The sequence below is a fragment of the Bombina bombina genome, chromosome 3, assembly GCF_027579735.1.
Source record: "Bombina bombina isolate aBomBom1 chromosome 3, aBomBom1.pri, whole genome shotgun sequence".
NCBI lineage: Eukaryota > Metazoa > Chordata > Amphibia > Anura > Bombinatoridae > Bombina > Bombina bombina.
The window spans coordinates 1,006,822,470-1,006,845,573 of NC_069501.1; the positions used below are offsets into that span (position 1 = coordinate 1,006,822,470).

General features: G+C 38.7%; 1 protein-coding gene across 1 annotated transcript in view; it reads left to right on the forward strand.

Moving 5' to 3' along the window:
• Window positions 1-23,104, forward strand: part of SHMT2 (serine hydroxymethyltransferase 2) — a 290,678-nt gene that overhangs the window by 206,627 nt on the left and 60,947 nt on the right. Inside the window, 1 exon segment of the mRNA XM_053708176.1 lies at window positions 21,023-21,178. Within this exon segment, the coding sequence (XP_053564151.1) occupies window positions 21,023-21,178 (156 nt within the window).

The window sequence follows — 23,104 nt, forward strand, 5'->3', positions numbered from 1 at the left end:
TTTCCAAGATAATTCTATGGGCAGAGGTTCACTCCTGCCATCTATCAGCTATCCATATCCCAGGTGTCGAGAACTGGGAGGCCGGATTTTCTAAGTCGGCAGACTCTTTCATCCGGGGGAATGGGAACTCCATCCGGAGGTATTTGCTCAGTTGATTCAACTTTGGGGCAAACCAGAACTGGATCTCATGGCGTCTCTGATAGATGCTCTAGCAGCGCCTTGGTCCTTTAACCTGGCTATTGTGTTTCCACCGTTTCCTTTGCTCCCTTGTCTGATTGCCCAAGATCAAGCAGGTGAGAGCTTCGGTGATTTTGATAGCACCTGCGTGGCCATGCAGGACTTGGTATGCAGACCTGGTGGACATGTCATCCTGTCCACCATGGACCCTGCCGCTGAGGCAGGACCTTCTACTTCAGGGTCCTTTCAACCATCCAAACCTAATTTCTCTGCGTCTTACTGCTTGGAGATTGAACGCTTGATTTTATCAAAGCGTGGTTTATCTGAATCGATCATTGATACCTTAATTCAGGCTCAAAAGCCAGTTACCAGGAAAATCTATCATAAGATATGGTGTAAATATCTTCATTGGTGTGAATCCAAGGGTTACTCATGGAGTAAGGTCAGGATTCCTAGAATATTATCTTTTCTCCAAGAAGGATTGGAAAAGGGATTGTCGGCTAGTTCCTTGAAGGGACAGATTACTGCTCTGTCTATTCTTTTGCACAAGCATCTGGCTAATACTCCAGACGTTAAGGCGTTTTGTCAGGCTTTAGTTTGAATCAAGCCTGTGTTTAAAGCTGTTGCTCCACCATGGAGTCTAAATTTAGTTCTTAAAGTTCTTCATGGGATTCCATTTGAACCAAATCAAGCTGTTGTCTTGGAAAGTTCTGTTTTTGGTAGCTATCTCCTCAGCTCGACGAGTTTCCGAGTTATCGGCTTTACAATGTGATTCTCCTTATCTCATTTTCCATGCTGATAAGGTAGTATTGCATACCAAACCTGGGTTTCTTCCTAAGGTGGTATCTAATAAGAATATCAATCAGGAGATTGTTGTTCCTTCACTATGTCCTAATCCTTCTTCAAAGAAGGGAACGTCTATTACACAATCTTGATGTGGTCCGTGCTTCAAAATTCTATTTACAAGCCACTAAAGATTTTCGTCAAACATCTGCTTTGTTTGTGGTTTACTCTGGACAGAGGAGAGGCCAAAAGGCTTCGGCAACTTCTCTTTCTTTTTGGTTAAGAAGCTTAATCCGCTTTGTTTACGAGACTGCTGGCCAGCAGCCTCCTGAGAGAACTACAGCTCATTCCACTAGAGCAGTAGCTTCCACATGGGCTTTTAAAAATGAGGCTTCTGTTGAACAGATTTGTAAGGCGGCGACTTGGTCTTCGCTTCATACCTTTTCTAAATTCTACAAATTTGATACTTTTGCTTCTTCGGAGGCTGTTTTTGGGAGAAAGGTCTTACAGGCAGTGGTGCCTTCCATTTAAGCGCCTGCCTTGTCCCTCCCTTCATCTGTGTCCTATAGCTTTGGTATTGGTATCCCACAAATAATGGATGAATCCGTGGAGTGGATACACCTTACAAGAGAAAACAAAATTTATGCTTACCTGATAAATTTATTTCTCTTGTGGTGTATCCAAGTCCACGGCCCACCCTGTCATTTTAAGGCAGGTGTTATTTATTTTTTAAACTACAGTCACCACTGCACCCTATGGTTTCTCCTTTTTCTGCTTGACTTTGGTCGAAATGACTGGGGGGTGGCAGTTAGGGGGGGGAGCTATATAGACAGCTCTGCTGTGGGTGATCCTCTTTGCAGCTTCCTGTTGGGAAGGAGAATATCCCACAAGTAATGGATGAATCCGTGGACTGGATACACCACAAGAGAAATAAATTTATCAGGTAAGCATAAATTTTGTTTTCATGTAATTGGCAAGCGTCCATGAGCTAGTGACGTATGGATATACAATCCTACCAGGCGGGGCAAAGTTTCCCCAAACACAAAATGCCTATAATACACCCCTCACCCACACCACACATTCAGTTTTTTACAATCTTTGCCTCCCTATGGAGGTGGTGAAGTAAGTTTGTGCTTGATTTTCTTCCTGTGATATGCGCTTCTCAGCATTTTGAAAGCCCGGTTCCTCTGAGTAACAGTGAATGTCAGAGGGCTGTGAAGGGAGTATCCCCTACTTGAATTCTATGGTTTTCCTTGTGGGAAACCTTTTCATTGGTTCTCTGTTATCCGGTTGTAGAGATTCATCTCCTACCCTCCCTTTTCAGATCGACGCTATACTCTCATATTCCAATTACCTCTACTAATAACTGTTTCAGTACTGGTTTGGCTATCTGCTATATGTTGATGGCTGTCTTTCGGTAAGTATGCTTTCATTACTTAAGACACTCTCGGCTATGGTTTGGCACTTTGTTTTAATGTAAAGTTCTAAATATATGTATTCTACTTATATCTGCCATGAGTCAGGTTTATGTATATTTTCCTTTTGCAGACTATCTGTTCAAAATTGGGAAAACTTATTTAGGAAGTTTTTTTCTTACCTGGGGTATAGTCTTTACTTCATAATTGACTTTTTTTCAATAATTTTCGCGGGCAAAATTAGGCTTACGAGGCCTCAAAATGCTAATATTTATTGCGTCATTCTTGGTGCGATAATTTTTTTTTGGCGCGAAGGTACGTTCGGTGATGCAAATTCGCTATTTCCACCGTCTTAGTTGACGCCAGGTTCTTTGCACTAGGTTGTGTCTGCCATGATGTGAGTTGCGTCATTTCCGAATGTTATTGGCGCAAAAAAAAATTCATCTTGCGTTGCGCGTCATACTTGGCGCCAAATAATTTCATTATTTCAACCCCCACTTCCTATATGCCTCTTGCCTTTTTCTATGCTCAGAGGGCTATGCTGTTTGCATTTTTTTTCCCCATTCCTGAAAACTGCATATAAGGAAATTGATAATATTGCTTTATATGTTGTTTTTTCTCTTACATTTGCAAGATGTCTCAATCTGATCCTGTCTCAGAAACCCTGCTGCTTGATAACAGTTCTACCAAAGATAAGTGTATCTGTTGTAAGTTAGCGGAGATTATTTCTTCAGCGGTAGTATGTAACAGTTGTCATGATAAGCTTTCACATGCAGATAATGTATCCATCAGTACTAGTACAATGCCTGTTGTTCCTTCAACATCTAATGTACATGATATCCCTGTGAATATAAAAGATTTTATTGCTGATGTGATCAGAAGGCTTTGTCTGCTATTCCGCTTCTAATAAACATAAAAGGTCTTTTAAAACTTCTCAAAGTTGATGAAATTTCAAATGACTGACAACATACTGATTTATCCTCCTCTGATGAGGATCTATCTGATTCAGAAGATCCTACCTCAGATATTGACACTGACAAATCTACTTATCTCTTTAGGATGGAGTATATTCGTTCCTTGTTTAAAGAGGTGTTAATTACTTTGGATATTGAGGAAACTAGTCCTCTCTGATATTAAAACTAGTAAATTGTTTAAATTCTGTTTAGAAACCTCCTGTAGTTACTCCAAAGGTTTTTCCAATTCCTAATGCTAGCAATTAGATTGGAGTTTTTGGGAAAAAATCCCCAAAGTTGATGGGGCTATTTCTACTCTTGCCAAACTAACTACTATCCCTTATGAAGATAGTACTTCCTTTAAGGACCCTTTAGATAGGAAAACTTGAATCTTATCTAAAGAAAGCTTATTTATATTCTGGCTATCTTCTCAGGCCTGCCATTTCTATGGCTGATGTTGCAGCTGCATCAACTTTTTGGTTGGAAAGTTTAGCGCAACAGGAAACAGATCCTGATTTGTCTAGCATTGTTCACTTGCTTCAACATGCTAATCATTTTATCTGTGATGCTATTTTTGATATCATCAAAATTGATGTTAAATCTATGTCTTTAGCTATTTTAGCTAGAAGAGCTTTGTGGCTCAAATATTGGAATGTCTAGATTACTGTCTTTCTTTCCAAGGTAACAATTTATTTGATTCTTTGTTGGATTCAATTATTTTAACTGTTACTGGGGAAAGGGAGTTTTTTACCTCAGGATAAAGATCTAAGGGTAAATCTAAAGCTTCATAATCGTTTTCGACAGAATAAGGAACAGAAAGCCAATCCTTCCCCCAAAGAATCTGGTTCCAATTGGAAACCCTCTTCAAGTTGTAATAAATCCAAGTCTTTTAAGAAACCAAAGCCAGCCCCCAAGTCTGCATGAATGTGCGGCCCTTATTCCAGCTCAGCTGGTGGGGTGCAGATTAAAATTTTCCAAACATTTCTGCAGATTCTGTCCAAAATCAATGGATTCAGAGCATTGTCTCTCAAGGGTATCCAATAGGATTCAGAGTAAGACCTCCTGTGAGAAGATATTTTCTCACTCGCGTTCCAGCAAATCCAGTGAAGGCTCAGGCTTTTCTGAGTGTGTTTCAGATCTAGAGCTTTCATGGTTAATTTATACCAATTCCGTTTCAGGAACAAAGGTCTGGGGTTTTATTCAAATCTGTTAATTGTCCCAAAGAAAGAAAATTCATTCAGGCCAGTTCTGGATCTGAAAGTTTGAACCATCTTGTAAGAGTGCCAACTTTCAAAATGGTGACTATAAGGACTATTCTGCCTTTTGTTCAACAAGGTCATTATATGTCCATGATAGACTTACAGGATGCATATCTTCATATACTGATTCATCAGACCACTATCGGTTTCTGAGATTCTCTTTTTCTAGACCAGCATTACCAATTTGTTGGTCTTCCATTTGGCCTAGCGACAGCTCCGAGTATTTTTTCAAAAGTTCCTCGGTGCCCTACTCTCTGTAAACAGGAGAACAGAGTATTGCGGTATTTCCTTATTTGGACAATATCTTGGTACTAGCTCAGTCTTTACATTTTGCCAAATCTCACACAAATCAACTAGTGTTGTTTCTTCAGACATGGTTGGAGAATCAATTTTACCAAAAGGTTCCTTGATTCCTCAGACAAGGGTCACCTTTTTAGGTTTCTGATGGATTCAGTGTCCATGACTCTGTCTCTAACAGAAAAGAGACAAATAAAATTGGTTTTCAGCCTGTCAGAACCTTCGGTCCTCATCATTCCCTTCAATGGCTATGTGCATGGAAGTTTTAGCTCTCATGACTGCATCATCGGACGCGATCGCCTTTGCTCGTTTTCATATGAGACCTCTCCAGCTATGTATGCTGAATCAATGGTGCAGGGGATTATACAAAAATATCACAATTAATATCCTTAATTTTTAATGTTCAACTTTCTCTGACTTGGTGGTTAAATCACCACCGTATAATTCAAGGGGCCTCTTTTGTTCGTCCAACCTGGACTGTAATCACAACAGATGCAAGTCTTTCCGGTTGGTGAACTGTCTGGGGATCTCTGACAGCACAAGGGTTTGAAAATCTCGAGAGACAGGAGTTACAATAATTTGTTTAGAATGTATAGTCAAGGGGTGTCATGAGAGCTGGCTGAAACTAAGACACAACAAGACTTATTGCCCCACACCCCTCACCCGTACACTCTATTCGAGGCCTACTACTAGGACTACCTGACATGCATGCCACATCGTGGTTTGCCTACGGATATAGTCTCTTTACTAGACTTCTATGAAAATAAATCAATTAAAGGCACATGTGACTATGTTAGCCTTGCCACGGTGACCCCGAAGTTTCACTTTGATCTCCTGGGACTCAGAACACTTATGAGGTCTTGGGGCTTCCTAGAAGACAAACTGCAGGATTCTACCCCGTGGGAATCGCGCTGGAAAGCAAATCTCCAACTATACAAGCCTCTCTCAGCACATTATCAGTGCCTACTGGAGGAAAATACTCCCTCCAAAACGATTCACATGAGGCTTGGGAGAAAAATCTACAGCTTACCCACTCACTTGAAGACTGGGAGGAGGCAATTAGCATTACCAAAAAAGCCACCCACTGTGTTAACCCTATACGAGTTTTACTTTAAAATAATCACGAGGTGGCATTTAGTACCCCACAAAGATGCGAAAACTCTATCCGGACCATTCCCCCATGTGCGGAGAGATTGTTGGGAACAGGGCACCCTGCTCCACATCTGGTGGACCTGCCCAAAGCTGACTGGCGTCTGGAGAAAGATAGAAACATTGTGTAAAGATTTAGAACTTGTGGAGGTGCTTAACCAGCTTTCGCAATCCTAACACCTAGGGAGTAGAGTCACTCCCCAGAGTTAAACGAAATTTACTTATATGCATCCTCCACTTCCACCAAATTACTTATAGCCAGAAATTGGAAGAAAAGTCAGCCCCCCAGGTGGCAAGGGGTTGTAGACTGTGTGAACCACATTAGAAGCATGGCAAAATTACGTATACAGGGAGCGTAAACAACTGACTGATTTCTGCCTCATATGGGAACCATGGGACACCCTCTTGACCCGTAAAAATGCATTGCCAGATTGACCAACGATAAGCCCGAGATAACCCTGACGACTGACTTCCCAAATCGTTTATACCCTGAACCATACAGACAACAATAATACCCCTAAGAATTTCCCCTAAATTCTATCATATGAGGAAGCCAGACACGGGGAATAAGAGAGAGCTGTGGATGGATTATTATGGCCTCTCTCGACCCCCGCATTACATATGGTGAGATACATGATTAGCCACCACCAATGCCTGTAGTGTTTGCCTCTCCCTAGTGGACTGACCAACTAACTTAATGGCCGTCCCAGTTTATATCTCTACTAAGATGAACCAAAAGAACTAGTGTAGTTCAACCAGATCCTAAATGACGGCCTCTGTAAAAACGAGGTTCTTATGATAATAGAGGTGCTGTTCATCCTCTTGCAACAAAGTTTATGTATCAATGTTATGTTATGTATTCAGTCCATAATGCATAAGCTGTATGTTAACTGATTTACCTCAATAAAAACTATTTAAAAAAAAATAAAAAAAATTCAGGGGCTCTTCAGGTTTGTCCTCTGTTGAAGAGAGAACCATTCATTTGTTTCAAGACCGACAATATCACAACTGTGGAATATGTCAATCTTTATGGTTGGGACTCACAGTCCCCTAGCTATGAAAGAAGTATCTCAGATACTTTCTTGGGAAGAATCCAGCTCTTGTCTAATTTATGCAGTACATATCCCAGGTATAGACATTGGGAAGCGGATTATCACGCCATAAGACTTTATATCCGGGGAGTGGTCTCTCCGTTCAGATGTGTTTTTTTTCAGATTGTTCAGATGTGGGGTCTTCCAGAAATAGATCTGATGGCTTCCTATCTAAACAAGAAACTTCCCAGGTACCTTTCCAGGTCCAGGAATCCTCAGGTGGAGTCGGTGGTTCCGTTAGCAGTTCCTTGGTTTTACCAACCTGCTTATATCTTCCCGCCTCTAGTTCTTCTTCCAAGAGTGATCTCCAAGATCATCATGAAACATTTGTTTCTGGTAGCACCAGCATGGCCTCACAGGTTCTGGTATGCGACCCTTGTCAGATGTCCCGTTGTCAACCTTGGCCACTTCCTTTAAGACCAGATCTTCTGTCTCAAGGACCGTTTTTCCATCAGGATTTCAAAATCATGAATTTGAAGGTATGGAAATTGAATGCTTAGTGTTTAGTCATAGAGGTTTATCTGACTCAGTGATTGATACTATGTTACTGGCTCAAAAATCTGTTTCTAGGAAGATTTATTATCGAGTTTGGAAAACTTATATTTCATGGTGTTCTTCTCATAAATTCTCCTGGCACAGTTTCTTCAGGATGGTTTGGATAAAGGTTTGTCTGCAAGTTCCTTGAAGGGACACATCTCTGCTCTTTCTAATTTATTTCACAGAAAGTTTGCTAAGCTTCCTGATATTCACTGTTTTGTTCAGGCTTTGGTCTGTATCAAGCCTGTCATTAAATCAATCTCTCCTCCTTGATGTCTAATTTGGTTTTGAAAGCTTTACAAGCTCCTCCTTTTGAGGCCTATGCATTCTTTGGACATTGAACTACTTTCTTGGAAAGTGTTGTTCCTTTTGGGCTATCTCTTCTGCTAGAAGAGTTTCTGAATTATCTGCTCTTTCTTGCGAGTCAACTTTTCTGATTTTTCTTCAGGATAAGGTAGTTTCTTCATGTAATTAGCAAGAGTCCATGAGCTAGTGACGTATGGGATATACATTCCTACCAGGAGGGGCAAAGTTTCCCAAACCTCAAAATGCCTATAAATACACCCCTCACCACACCCACAAATCAGTTTTACAAAGTAAGTTTGTGCTAGATTCTACGTTGATATGCGCTCCGCAGCAGGTTGGAGCCCGGTTTTCCTCTCAGCGTGCAGTGAATGTCAGAGGGATGTGAGGAGAGTATTGCCTATTTGAATTCAATGATCTCCTTCTACGGGGTCTATTTCATAGGTTCTCTGTTATCGGTCGTAGAGATTCATCTCTTACCTCCCTTTTCAGATCGACGATATACTCTTATATATACCATTACCTCTACTGATTCTCGTTTCAGTACTGGTTTGGCTTTCTACTACTTGTAGATGAGTGTCCTGGGGTAAGTAAGTCTTATTTTCTGTGACACTCTAAGCTATGGTTGGGCACTTTTATATAAAGTTCTAAATATATGTGTTCAAACATTTATTTGCCTTGACTCAGGTTGTTCAACGTTCCTTATTTCAGACAGTCAGTTTCATATTTGGGATAATGCATATGAATTAATAAAAAATTTCTTGCCTTAAAATTTGACTTTTTCCCTGTGGGCTAAGGCTCGCGGGGGCTGAAAATGCTTCATTTTATTGCGTCATTCTTGGCGCGGACTTTTTTGGCGCAAATTTTTTTTTTTCGGTTTTCGCCGGAAGTTGCGTCATTTTTTTGACGTTTTTTTGCACCAAAAGTGTCGGCATTCCGGATGTGGCGTCATTTTTGGCGCCAAAAGCATTTAGGCGCCAAATAATGTGGGCGTCTTTTTTTGGCGCTAAAAAATATGGGCGTCACTATTGTCTCCACATTATTTAAGTCTCATTATTTATTGCTTCTGGTTGCTAGAAGCTTGTTCACTGGCATTTTTTCCCATTCCTGAAACTGTCATTTAAGGAATTTGATCAATTTTGCTTTATATGTTGTTTTTTCTATTACATATTGCAAGATGTCTCCGATTGACCCTGAGTCAGAAGCCACTTCTGGAAAAATGCTTAACTGAGTTTCAGTTCTACCAAAGCTAAGTTCATTTATTTTAAATGTTAGAAATGTTTATCTTTAGCTATGGTTTGTAATAAGTTATTATGATATACTTTTACATGCAGATTCCATTAGTATTTATGCTTTATACATTTCCATTCTTAAGTACAAGAAATGTTTAGAAGATTTATAAGAAACATTTTTTCTGATTAAGGCTTTGTCTGACTTCGTGCCTTCTAATACAATTTTTAGGTCTTTTTTCACTTCTTTTTTAATTATTGAAGTTTCAAATGACCAACAACATACTGATTTATCCTTCTCTGATGATGTTTTTTTCTCTTTCATAAATTCTCATCAGATATTGACACTAACAAATCTACTTTTTTATTAAGTACATTTGTTCTTTGTTGAAGAGGTGTTTATTATTTTGGATATTAAAGGGACAGTCTACACCAAAATGTTTCTTATTTAAAAAGATAGATAATCCCTTCATTACCCATTCCCCTTTTTTGCATAACCAACACAGTTATATTAATATACATTTTACCTCTGTGATTACCTTGTATCTAAGTCTTTGCAGACAGCCTCCTTATCTAAGTGCCTTTGACAGACATGCAGTGTAGTCAATCAGTGAAGACTCCTAAATAACTTCACGGGAGTGAGCACAATGTTATCTATATGACATATGTGAACTAGCACAGTCTAACTGTGAAAAACTTTCAAAATGCTCTGAGCTAGGAGGCGGTTTTCAACTGTTTAGAAATCAGTTTGAGCTAGCTAGGTTTAGCTTTTTAAAAATACCACCAAAGGAACAAAGCAAATTTGATGATAAAAGTAAATTGGAAAGTTGTTTAAAATTGCATGCCCTATCTGAATCATGAAAGGTTTAGTTTTGACTTTACTGTCCCTTTAAGGTAACTAGTTCTTTAGACTAGCTGACACTATTTCTGCTTTTTATTCTTCTGTGATTTCAGAGGTTTTCTTTCCAATTCCCCATACTAGGGAATGGAATAGGCTGAGAATTTTCTTTTATTCCTTCTTCAAAGGTTTTAAACTATATTCTTTGCCAGCAGTTAAATTCAATTTGGAGGGTTCTCCAATTTATTGAGCTATCTCTACTCCTACTAATTATGCTATTGTTTTTTATAGCAAAATAGTATTTATTTTCCTTTATATAGTTGTCTTATTTATGGAAAATTATTTAGTTTCAGGTACTTTTCTTGGTCCTGTGATTTATTTGGATATTGCAATTGCTTCATTTTCTCTGTTTACTTTAAGATCAAGTATCAGATTATGATTTATTTTAGCATTGTTAAAGGGACAACATTTACTAGACTAGGTGCTGTTGCATTTGTCTTGTTGTTTTGCATTTTGCAAGTCCTCTGTTTTGACTGGTCCTTTAAACTGGACTATCATGCTAATGATTTCATTTGTGTCTTCATTTTATTGATTATATTCGCAAATGAGGGTTAATCTATGTCTTTAGCTATTTTAGCTAGAAGAATTTTGTGATTTTTAAAAAAAGAAAAAGAAAATCCATATTTCTTTTGTTCTAAGATAATCAATTATTTGTTTTATAATTGGATTCAATTCTTAACTGTTACTATGGGCTTCAAGATTGAGTTCTAAGACTAAAACTTTAAGCTTATACTAGTTTGGTTGTTCTTATTAAGGAACGAATTCCCTGAGTTCTTTCCAAGTAACATGTTTATAATTGGGGTTCGGAATCAGCCTCCCTAATATTGCGATGTACGTGCCGTATTCCAGCTTGGCTGGTAAGGGGCAGGTTAAGACTTCTTTGAAATTTATTTGGTTCTATTTTGTCCAAATTTCTTTGATTTTATTCCAGTAAGGCTAACACTTTCTTAAGTGTGTTTCTGTCCTATATATTTTGGATACTGTTGAAGCATGTCTGGGCACCCATGGGGTTCAAGCGCTGCTCAGACCTGGAATCTTCTGGGGTATTTCTTCCAGTTCCTTTTCCAGGAACTGGGTTTTGGAGTTTTATTCAAACTATTCTGCCTTTTTATGGTCATTGATAGCATTATTTGTTTTCATTAGATACAATTGCATATTTTTCATTTTTCTGTTTTCATTCAGATTATTTCCTGAGGATGCGGAATCTCATATGTTTCCCTTGCTCTTCAGGACATAGTTAGAGGATCTTTTTTTCAAAAGTTCTTGATTCCTCACGCAAGGGTCACCTTTTTTAGGTTTCCAAATGGTTTATGTCACTGTCTTTGTCTCTATCAGACAAGGGACAATTTGTATTGGGTTCCGTCTGTCGGTACCTTTAGTCTCTATTATTTCCTTCAGTTGCTATATAGCATAGAAGTTTTAACAGCATTGGATTCAAATTCCCTTTACTCATTTTCAATGGAAGATCCTTTCCAGCTTTTTATGAGTGTTGTTTCTTCAAGAACATCGTTGGAGGATCAATTAACCAAAAAGTTTGTTGATTCCTCAGACAAGAGTAACCTTTTTTTAGATTTCCGGATAGATTCAGTGTCCATGACTCTGTCTCTGTTGGACAAGAGACGTCTGAAATTGGTTTCAGCTTATCGAAACTTTCAGTCTTAATCATTCCCTTCGGTAGCCTTATGCATGGAAATTATGACTGCTGCATTGGACGTGTTCCCCTTTGCTCATTTTCACATGCGACCTCTTCAGCTCTGTATGCTGAACCAGTGGTGCCGGGATTATACAAAGATATCTCATTTAATATCTTTAAAACCGATTGTTCGACACCTCTGACGTGGTACAGACCACCAATAGTTTAGTTTAGGGGGCTTCTTATTTTCTTCCAACCTGCACTGTGATCTCAACAGATGCAAGTCTGACAGGTTGGGGAGCTGTATGGGGGTTTCTGACAGCACAAGGGGTTTGGGAAATCTCAGGAGGTGAGATTACCAATCAATATTTTGAAACTCCGTGCAATTTTCAGAGCTCTTCAGTCATGGCCTCTTCTAAAGAGAGAATCGTTCATTTGTTTTCAGACAATGTCACAACTGTGGCATATATCAATCATCAAGGAGGGACTCACAGTCCTCTGGCTATGAAAGAAGTATCTCGAATACTGGTATGGGCGGAATCCAGCTCCTGTCTAATCTCTGCGGTTCATATCCCAGGTATAGACAATTGGGAAGCGGATTATCTCAGTCGCCAAACGTTACATCCGGGCGAATGGTCTCTTCACCCAGAGGTATTTCTTCAGATTGTTCAAATGTGGGGACTTCCAGAAATAGATCTGATGGCTTCTCATCTAAACCAGAAACTTCCCAGGTATCTGTCCAGATCCAGGGATCCTCAGGCGGAAGCAGTGGATGCATTGTCACTTCCTTGGAAGTATCATCCTGCCTATATCTTTCCGCCTCTAGTTCTTCTTCCTAAGTTTTGTTTCTTTTGGCCATCTCTTCTGCTAGAAGAGTTTCTGAATTGTCTACTCTTTCTTGTGAGTCTCCTTTTCTGATTTTTCATCAGGATAAGGCTGTGTTGCGAACTTCTTTTAAATTTTTACCTAAGGTTGTGAATTCTAACAACATTAGTAGAGAAATTGTGGTTCCTTCATTATGTCCTAATCCTAAGAATTCTAAGGAGAGATCATTGCATTCTTTGGATGTAGTTAGAGCTTTGAAATATTATGCTGAAGCTACTAAGAATTTCCGAAAGACTTCTAGTCTATTTGTTATCTTTCCGGTTCTAGGAAAGGTCAGAAGGCCTCTGCCATTTCTTTGGCATCTTGGTTGAAATCTTTAATTCATCATGCTTATGTCGAGTTGGGTAAATCTCCGCCTCAAAGGATTACAGCTCATTCTACTAGGTCAGTTTCTACTTCCTGGGCGTTTAGGAATGAAGCTTCGATTGATCAGATTTGCAAAGCAGCAACTTGGTCTTCTTTGCATACTTTTACTAAATTCTACCATTTTGATTTGTATTCTTCTTCTGAAGCAGTTTTTGGTAGAAAAGTACTTCAGGCAGCTGTTTCAGTTTTGATTCTTCTGCTTATAATTTCAGTTTTTTTCATTATAAGATTTAAACTTTATTTTGGGTGTGGATTATTTTTCAGCGGAATTGGCTGTCTTTATTTTATCCCTCCCTCTCTAGTGACTTGCGTGGAAGATCCTCATCTTGGATAGTCATTATCCCATACGTCACTAGCTCATGGACTCTTGCTAATTACATGAAAGAAAACATAATTTATGTAAGAAATTACCTGATAAATTAATTTCTTTCATATTAGCAAGAGTCCATGAGGCCCACCCTTTTTTGTGGTGGTTATGTTTTTTTTTGTATAAAGCACAATTATTCCAATTCCTTGTTTTTTATGCTTTCGCACTTTTTTTCTTATCACCCCACTTCTTGGCTATTCGTTAAACTGATTTGTGGGTGTGGTGAGGGGTGTATTTATAGGCATTTTGAGGTTTGGGAACTTTGCCCCTCCTGGTAGGAATGTATATCCCATACGTCACTAGCTCATGGACTCTTGCTAATATGAAAGAAATGAATTTATCAGGTAAGTTCTTACATAAATTATGTTTTTGCGGACTTCATTTAAATTTTTACCTAAAGTTGTGAATTCTAACAACATTAATTGGGAAATTGTTGTACCCTCTTTGTGTCCTAATCCTGAGAATACTTTGGAGAGATCCTTACATTTTCTGGATGTTGTAAGAGCTTTGAAATATTATGTTGAAGCTACTAAAGATTTCAGGAAGACTTCTAGTCTATTTGTTGTCTTTTCTGGTTCTAGGAAAGGTCAGAAAGCTTCTGCCATTTCCTTGACATCTTGGTGAAAGCTTTTGATTCATGAGGCTTATTTGGAGTCGGGTCAGGCCCCGCCTCAGAGAATCACAGCTCATTCTACTAGATCAGTCTCCACTTTGTGGGCTTTTAAGAATGAAGCTTCAATTTATCAGATTTGCAAAGCAGCGGCTTGGTGGTCTTTGCATACATTTTCTAAATTCTACCGTTTTTTACCTAAAGTTGTGAATTCTAACAACATTAATAGGGAAATTGTTGTACCCTCTTTGTGTCCTAATCCTGAGAATACTTTGGAGAGATCCTTACATTTTCTGGATGTTGTAAGAGCTTTGAAATATTATGTTGAAGCTACTAAATCTTTAGTGTATTTGCTTTATCGGAAGCAGTTTTTGGTAGAAAAGTTCTTCAGGTAGCTGTTTCAGTTTGATACCTCTGATTATGTTTTAAATTTTTTCTTTTCAATTATGAGAAAAACTTATTTTCTTTAATGTAATTGGCAAGAGTCGATGAGCTAGTGACCATATGGGATATACAATCCTACCAGGAGGGGCAAAGTTTCTCAAACCCTCAAAATGCCTATAAATACATCCCTCACCACACCCACAATTCAGTTTTACAAACTTTGCCTCCTATGGAGGTGGTGAAGTAAGTTTGTGCTAAGATTTCTACGTTGATATGCGCTTCTCAGCATTGTTGAAGCCCGATTCCTCTGAGTACAGCGAATGTCAGAGGGACGTGAAGGGAGTATCACTTATTTGAATACGATAATTTCCCTAACGGGGGTCTATTTCATAGTTAATTCATCTCCTACCTCCCTTTTCAGATCGACGATATACTCTCATTTTCCATTACCTCTACTAATTACTGTTTCAGTACTGGTTTGGCTATCTGCTATATGTGGATGGGTGTCTTTGGTAAGTATGTTTTCATTACTTAAGACACTCTCAGCTATGGTTTGGCACTTTATGCATTTATATAAAGTTCTAAATATATGTATTGTACTTATATTTGCCATGAGTCGGGTTCATGTTTTTCCTTCTGCAGACTGTCGGTTTCATATTTGGGGAATGTAAACATTTTAAGAAATGTATTTCTTACCTGGGGTTTAGTCTTTTTTTCAATTGACTACTTCTTGCAATTGCGGGTATTAGGCCCGCGGGTGCGTCAAATGCTAAACTTTATTGCATCATTCTTGGCGCAAAATTTTTTTGGTGTGAAAGTATACGTTTATGACGCCGAGACCTTTCACACTGCGAGACCTTTCACACGGCGGCATCATTAATGACGCAAGTGTGTCATTTCCAGTTATTTTTGGCGCCAATAAAGAGTTTACGTTACGTTGTGCGTTATTCTTTGCGCCAAACTTTTTCATTATTTCAATACTCCTTGTTTGTTTGCCTCTTGCTTTTTGCTTTCAGAGGCCTATGCTATTGCATTTTTTCCCCATTCCTGAAACTGTCATATAAGGAAATAGATCATTTTGCTTTATATGTTGTTTTTTCTCTTACATTGTGCAAGATGTCCCCAATCTGATCCTGTCTCAGAAGTTTCTGCTGGAACATTGCTGTCCTGACATCGGTTCTACCAAAGCTAACTGCATTTGTTGTAAAATTGTAGAAATTATTCCACCGAATGTCATTTGTAATAGTTGTCATAATAAACTTTTACATGCAGATAGTGTTTCCATCAGTAATAGTACATTGCCAGTTGCAGTTCCCTTCAACTTCTAATGTGCATGATATACCTGTAATTTTTAAAGAATTTGTTTCTGATTCTATTATGAAGGCTTTGTCTGCATTCTCACCTTCTAATAAACATAAAAGGTCTTTTAAAACTTCTCATTTAGCTGATGAAATTTCAAATGACCAACAACATAATAATTCATCCTCTTCTGATGAGGATCTATCTGAAACAGAAGATCCTTCCTTAGACATTGACACTGACAAATCTACTTATTTATTTAAAATAGAGTATATGCGTTCTTTATTAAAAGAAGTGTTAATTACTTTGGATATTGAGGTAACCAGTCCTATTGACTTTCAGTCTAATAAACGTTTAAATGCTGTTTTTAAACCTCCTGTGGTTTCCCCAGGGTTTTTCCTATTCCTGAGGCTATTTCTGATATGATTTCTATGGAATGGAATAGGCCTGATACTACTTTTATTCCTTCTTCAAGGTTTAAAAAATTGTATCCTTTACCAGAAAAATCTATAGAGTTTTGGGAAAAAAATCCCCAAAGTTGATGGGCTATTTCTACTCTTGCTAAACGTAGTACTATTCCTATGGAAGATAGCACTTCCTTTAAGGATCCTTTAGATAGGAAGCTTGAATCTTATCTAAGGAAGGCATATTTATATTCAGGTCTTCTTCTCAGACCTGCTATTTCTTTGGCTGATGTTGCGGCTGCATCAACTTTCATGAATTGGATTCTGACATATCTAGCGTTGTTCGCTTACTTCAACATGCTAATCATTTTATTTGTGATGCCATTTTTGATATCAAAATTGATGTTGGAATCCATGTCTTTAGCTGTTTTAGCTAGAAGAGCTTTGTGGCTTAAATCTTGGAATGCTGATATGACATCTAAATCTAGATTACTATCTCTTTCTTTCCAAGGTAATAATTTATTTGGTTCTCAGTTGGATTCTATTATTTCAACTATCACTGGGGAAAAGGAGTTTTTTTTGCCTCAGGATAAAAAACCTAAGGGTAAATCTAAGGCTTCTAACGGTTTTCGTTCCTTTCGTCAGAATTAGGAACAAAAACTCAATCCTCCCCCCAAGGAATCTGCTTCCAATTGGAAGCCTTCCTCAAATTGGAATAAATCCAAGCCATTTAGGAAACCAAAGTCAGTCCCTAAGTCCGCATGAAGGTGCGGCCCTCATGCCAGCTCAGCTGGTAGGGGGCAGATTAAGGTTTTTCAAGGATTTTTGGTTAAAATCTGTCCAGAATCATTGGATTCAGAACATTGTCTCTCAAGGGTATCGAATAGGATTCAGAGTAAGACCTCCTGTGAGAAGATTTTTTTCTCTCACGCATCCCTGTAAATCCAGTAAAAGCTCAGGCTTTTCTGAAGTGTGTTTCAGACCTGGAGTCTTCAGGGGGTAATCATGCCAGTTCCTCCTCAGGAACAAGGTTTGGGGTTTTATTCAAACCTATTCATTGTACCAAAGAGAGAAAATTTATTCAGACCAGTTCTGAATCTAAAAATTTTGAATCGTTATGAAAGAGTACCAACTTTCAAGATGGTAACTATAAGGACTATTCTGCCTTTTGTTCAGCAAGGACATTATATGTCCACAATAGACTTGCAGGATGCATACCTTCATATTCTGATTCATTCAGAACACTTTCAGTTTCTGAGATTCTCTTTTTTAGACAAGCATTACCAATTTGTTGCTCTTCCATTTGGCCTAGCAACAGCTCCAATAATCTTTTCAAAGGTTCTGGGTGCCCTACTATCTGTAATCAGAGAACAGGGTATTGCGGCGTTTCCTTATTTGGATGATATCTTGGTACTAGCTCAGTCTTTATGTACTGCAGAATCTCACACAAATCAACTAGTGTTGTTTCTTCGGAAACATGGTTGGAGGATCAATTTACCAAAAAGTTTCTTGATTCCTCAGACAAGGGTCACCTTTTTAGGCTTCCAGATAGATTCAGTGTCCATGACTCTGTCTCTAACAGACAAGAGACGTTTAAAATTGGTCGCAGCATGCCGGCTCCTTCAGTCTCAGTCATTCCCTTCAGTGGCTATGTGCATGGAAGTTTTAGGTCTCATGACTGCAGCATCGGACGCGAACCCCTTTGCTCGTTTTCACATGAGACCTCTACAGCTTTGTATGCTGAATCAATGGTGCAGGGATTATACAAAGATATCACAATTAATATCCTTGAATCCCAATGTACGACACACTCTGACATGGTGGATAGATCACCTTTGTTTGGTTCAAGGGGCTTCTTTTGTTCGCCCAACCTGGACTGTGATCTCAACAGATGCGAGTTTTTCTGGTTGGGGAGCTGTTTGGGGATCTCTGACAGCACAAGGGGTTTGGAAATCTCAAGAGGCGAGATTACCAATCAATATTTTAGAACTCCGTGCAATTCTCAGGGCTCTTCAGTTCTGGCCTCTGCTAAAGAGAGAACCGTTCATTTGTTTTCAGACAGACAATATCACAACTGTGGCTTATGTCAATCATCAGGGTGGGACTCACAGTCCCCAAGCTATGAAAGAAGTATCTCGGATACTTGCTTGGTCGGAATCCAGCTCCTGTCTAATCTCTGCGGTGCATATCCCAGGTGTAGACAATTGGGAGGCGGATTATCTCAGCCGCCAGACTTTACATCCAGGGGAATGGTCTCTCCATCCAGATGTGTTTTTTCAGATTGTTCAGATGTGGGGTCTTCCAGAGATAGATCTCGTGGCCTCTCATCTAAACAAGAAACTTCCCAGGTATCTATCCAGATCCAGGGATGTTCAGGCGGAAGCAGTGGATGCGTTGACACTTCCTTGGTGTTATCATCCTGCTTACATCTATCTTCCCGCCTCTAGTTCTCCTTCCAAGAATGATCTCCAAATCATAATGGAACAGACTTTTTGTGTTGCTGGTGGCTCCTGCATGGCCACACAGGTTTTTGGTATGCGAATCTGGTTCGGATGTCCTGTTGCCCGCCTTGGCCACTTCCGTTACGGCCGGACCTACTTTCTCCAGGTCCGTTTTTTCCATCAGGATCTCAAATCATTAAATTTGAAGGTATGGAAATTGAACGCTTAGTTCTAAGTCATAGAGGTTTCTCTGACTCAGTGATTAATACTATGTTACAAGCTCGTAAACCTGTTTCAAGAAAGATTTATTATAGAGTTTGGAAGACTTACATTTCATGGTGTTCTCATAAATTCTCCTGGCATTCTTTTAGAATTCCTAGAATTTTACAGTTTCTTCAGGATGGTTTGGATAAGGGTTTGTCTGCAAGTTCCTTGAAAGGACAAATCTCCGCTCTTTCTGTTTTATTTCACAGAAAGATTGCTATACTTCTGATATACACTGTTTTTGTACAGGCTTTAGTTCGTATTAAGCCTGTCATAAAGTCAATTTCTCCTCCTTGGAGTCTTAATTTGGTTCTGAAGGCTTTACAGGCTCCTCCATTTGAACCTATTCATTCTTTGGACATTAAACTACTTTCTTGGAAAGTGTTGTTTCTTTTGGCCATCTCTTCTGCTAGAAGAGTTTGAGTTATCTGCTCTTTCTTGTGAGTCTCCTTTTCTGATTTTTCATCAGGATAAGGCAGTTTTGCGGACTTCTTTTCAATTTTTACCTAAGGTTGTGAATTCTAACAACATTAGAGAAATTATTGTCCCTTCATTATGCCCTAATCCTAAGAATTCTTTGGATGTGGTAAGAGCTTTGAAATATTATGTGGAAGCTACTAAAGATTTCAGGAAGACTTCCAGTCTTTGTTTTATTTTCTGGTCCTAGGAAAGGTCAGAAGGCTTCTGCTATTTCCTTGGCTTCTTGGTTGAAACTTTTGATTCATCATGCTTATTTGGAGTTGAGTCAGGCCCCCACCTCAGAGAATTACAGCTCATTCTACTAGATCAGTCTCCACTTCGTGGGCTTTTAAGAATGAAGCTTCAGTTGATCAGATTTGCAAAGCGGCAACTTGGTCCTCTTTGCATACATTTACTAAATTCTACCGTTTTGATGTATTTGCTTCTTCGGAAGCAGTTTTTGGTAGAAAAGTTCTTCAGGCAGCTGTTTCAGTTTGATTCTTCTGCTTTTTGATTTAAGTTTTTTTCTTTCACAAATGAGTGAATTGGGTTGTGGATTCATTTTTCAGCGGAATATGGCTGTTTTTATTTTATTCCCTCCCTCTCTAGTGACTCTTGAGTGGAAGATCCACATCTTGGGTATTGATATCCCATATGTTACTAGCTCATGGACTCTTGCCAATTACATGAAAGAAAATAATTTATGTAAGATTTTTACCTGATAAATTCATTTCTTTCATATTGGCAAGAGTCCATGAGGCCCACCCTTTTTATGGTGGTTATGATTTTTTGTATAAAGCACAATTATTTCCAAATTTCCTTTGTTGATGCTTTCTACTCCTTTCTTTATCACCCCACTGCTTGGCTATTCGTTAAACTGAATTGTGGGTGTGGTGAGGGGTGTATTTATAGGCATTTTGAGGTTTGGGAAACTTTGCCCCTCCTGGTAGGATTGTATATCCCATACGTCAGTAGCTCATGGACTCTTGCCAATATGAAAGAAATGAATTTATCAGGTAAGTTCTTACATAAATTGTTTTTTTACATCTGTAATTACCTTGTATCTAAGCTTCTGACTGCCTAATTATATCAGATCTTTTAACAGACTTGCGTTTCAGGCAATTAGTGCTCACTCTCTTAAATAACTCGACTGTCATGAGCACAATGTTATCTATAAGACAGGCACACATGAACTAACACCCTTTAGCTGTGAACTGTCAAATGCATTCAGATAAGAGGCGGCCTTCATGGGCATAGAAATTAGCATATGAGGCTAACTAGGTTTAGCTTTCAACTAAGAATACCAAGAGAACAAAGCAAATTTGATGATAAATGTTAATTGGAAAGTTGTTTAAAATCACATGCTCTATCTGATTCATGAAAATTTTATTTGGACTTTACTGTCACTTTAAGAGCTTATTTATGAAGTAGTGTCTGTACCATTCTCTCTTTATTGAACTGTGAGTGTGTTATATTGTTAAATTGGAATTGTCTGTTTTTTAACTTTATTTGAAACACAATACTTTTTGTTTCTTTACCTGAACTAGAATCTTTATGGCACGCTGCTGAAGACTTTCAATTATGCTTGTCATTATATGTACTCCTGCATGTCTTTCTTTTAAGAGTACCTCTGCCTTTACTTTGTGTATATCCTTTCTTCTGTGTATTTGATTTGCTTCATTTTGCTCCATTGGCTTGTGTGTAGACATTTTAGAGCAATATTATTTCTTCAATGACAGTTATTTATTGCAATACATTTATTGCCCTATATAAATGCTATTGCTATGACTCAGTAGTTCCATCTTCTTTTTCTTTGCAGGGGGAACTGATAACCACCTGGTTTTAGTGGACCTGAGACCCAAAGGCATAGACGGTGCAAGAGCAGAGAGAGTCCTTGAGCTTGTATCAATAACGGCCAACAAGAACACATGTCCTGGTGATAAAAGTGCCCTGACCCCTGGAGGGCTACGGCTGGGTATGTGCTCTTTCTTTAGTCAACTAAAACTAAAGACTTATTACAGAGTAGTTTTGTCAAAATAAAAATAATTAATTGCTCCTTATTAAAAAAAAAAAAAAATATTAAGTATAGTATATAGTTGCTCTATCCTAAAACATTTTTCTAAGCGTAGCATAAACTGCTCTGGTATCAAGTTTACTAGAGATTTTTAAACATTAAACAAGGTTTTTAACACAAAAATGAGTGATGGGAATTTTGGCAAAACTCTATTCAGCTCAATTTCTACATTGTATCTTTATCTACTTATGAAAAGTATGTAATTGTATAGAGTGTGTGGTTTTCCATGGTGATGGTGAAATCATTCTGCTGATTTTGAAGAGGGCAAATGAGTGCTTTCTCAGAAAATGGCATTTGTGCTACAGCCATAATATTTGTGTCTTATTCAATGTACTAGTTGGTTATATTCCTTTTGTCTGATTTAAGGAACATCACCTTCCTGCTAGCCCCAGTTCTGTTCTGCCTATTCGGAGTATGTTAGTGTGAGTTGTATTATAGAGCATTGTCATTACTGTAAGAGTCCAGCCACTCTTCTGTCAGGGCAGCCTGTTACTGTGGGGAACCTGTAATACTGATCTCTTTGGCATACAAGTTTCTTTATTTTTATTTGATAATAGACTATGGCAGGGCTCAACAAACTCAGGAGCCAGGGAGCCACTGGCTCCTAGAATTTTTCACCTGGTTCCTAAATTTTTGGGTTATTCTCCATATATCTATATGCAAATACCACTGTCTGGTTCATAAATTTTAAACAGGTTTTTCATCTCCTGACTATGGTTATACTCGGGTGTTTACCCTATGGCTTTGATGATTTGGTCACTAGGCTTTTTTGTCTTCCCATTTCTATATATCATAAAAGTGTACCCTTTATCAGTAGTGGAGTTCACGTAAGAATTTTAATTGGCAGATCAATCTGTCTAGAAGTTTTTTCCATATTAAACAGATCTTTCCCCTGCAGTTTGTTACATATAAAAAGTTAGGAATGCTTCTTAAAAGATTTCCTAAATAAAACTGGCAATCAATGTTAGCCATTCATCCTACTCCACAGATTGCATGAGTATCCCAAATGTAATGTTGGCAACCAAAAGTGATTTCTTTTGATAGCCATTGTAAAATGATGGTGTTAGATTGAGGGAGATTGTGTCAGGCCTGCAAAATAATCACCTACACACTCTAATCCTAGCCCGGAGTCTTCTTAATCCAGCGTCAAGTGGAGTGACGGATAAAACTCTCAGCAGCTCAAGACATTGCACAGGGACCCAGAAGACAAAATGGAGACAGTCTATACTGGCCTTGGTATAGCAGGCATGAAAGATAAGATTACATACAGGTCAGTCTTCAGTACCAAAGGGAAGGAGAACTCGGGTCAGGGTTCAGGCTGTGGTCATCAATCAGAATTTCTGGCAGATGATGGTATCAAAGAGGTAGGCAAACTTAGGTCAATGTCCAGGCCTAGGTCAGCAACAGCACAGGCAGAAGTACAAAAGGATAATGCAGAAAACAGGTCCCTGCAAGGTCAATAACAGGATATATAATACAAAGAATGCATACCCAGGAAGTATAAGGCAATCTCTCTCGTGGTGGTTAGTTCCACAGCACATTTCTCAGGGAGCAAGCTTTTCTTTCATGTAATTAGCAAGAGTCCATGAGCTAGTGACGTATGGGATATACAATCCTACCAGGAGGGGCAAAGTTTTCCAAATCTCTAAATGCCTATAAATACACCCCTCACCACACCCACAATTCAGTTTTACAAACTTTGCCTACTATGGAGGTGGTGAAGTAAGTTTGTGCTTGTTTTTTATGATTTATTTTATGATAAGCGCTTCTAAGCATTCTGAAGCCCAATTCCTCTCAGAGTACAGTGTTTGTCAGAGGGATTTGAAG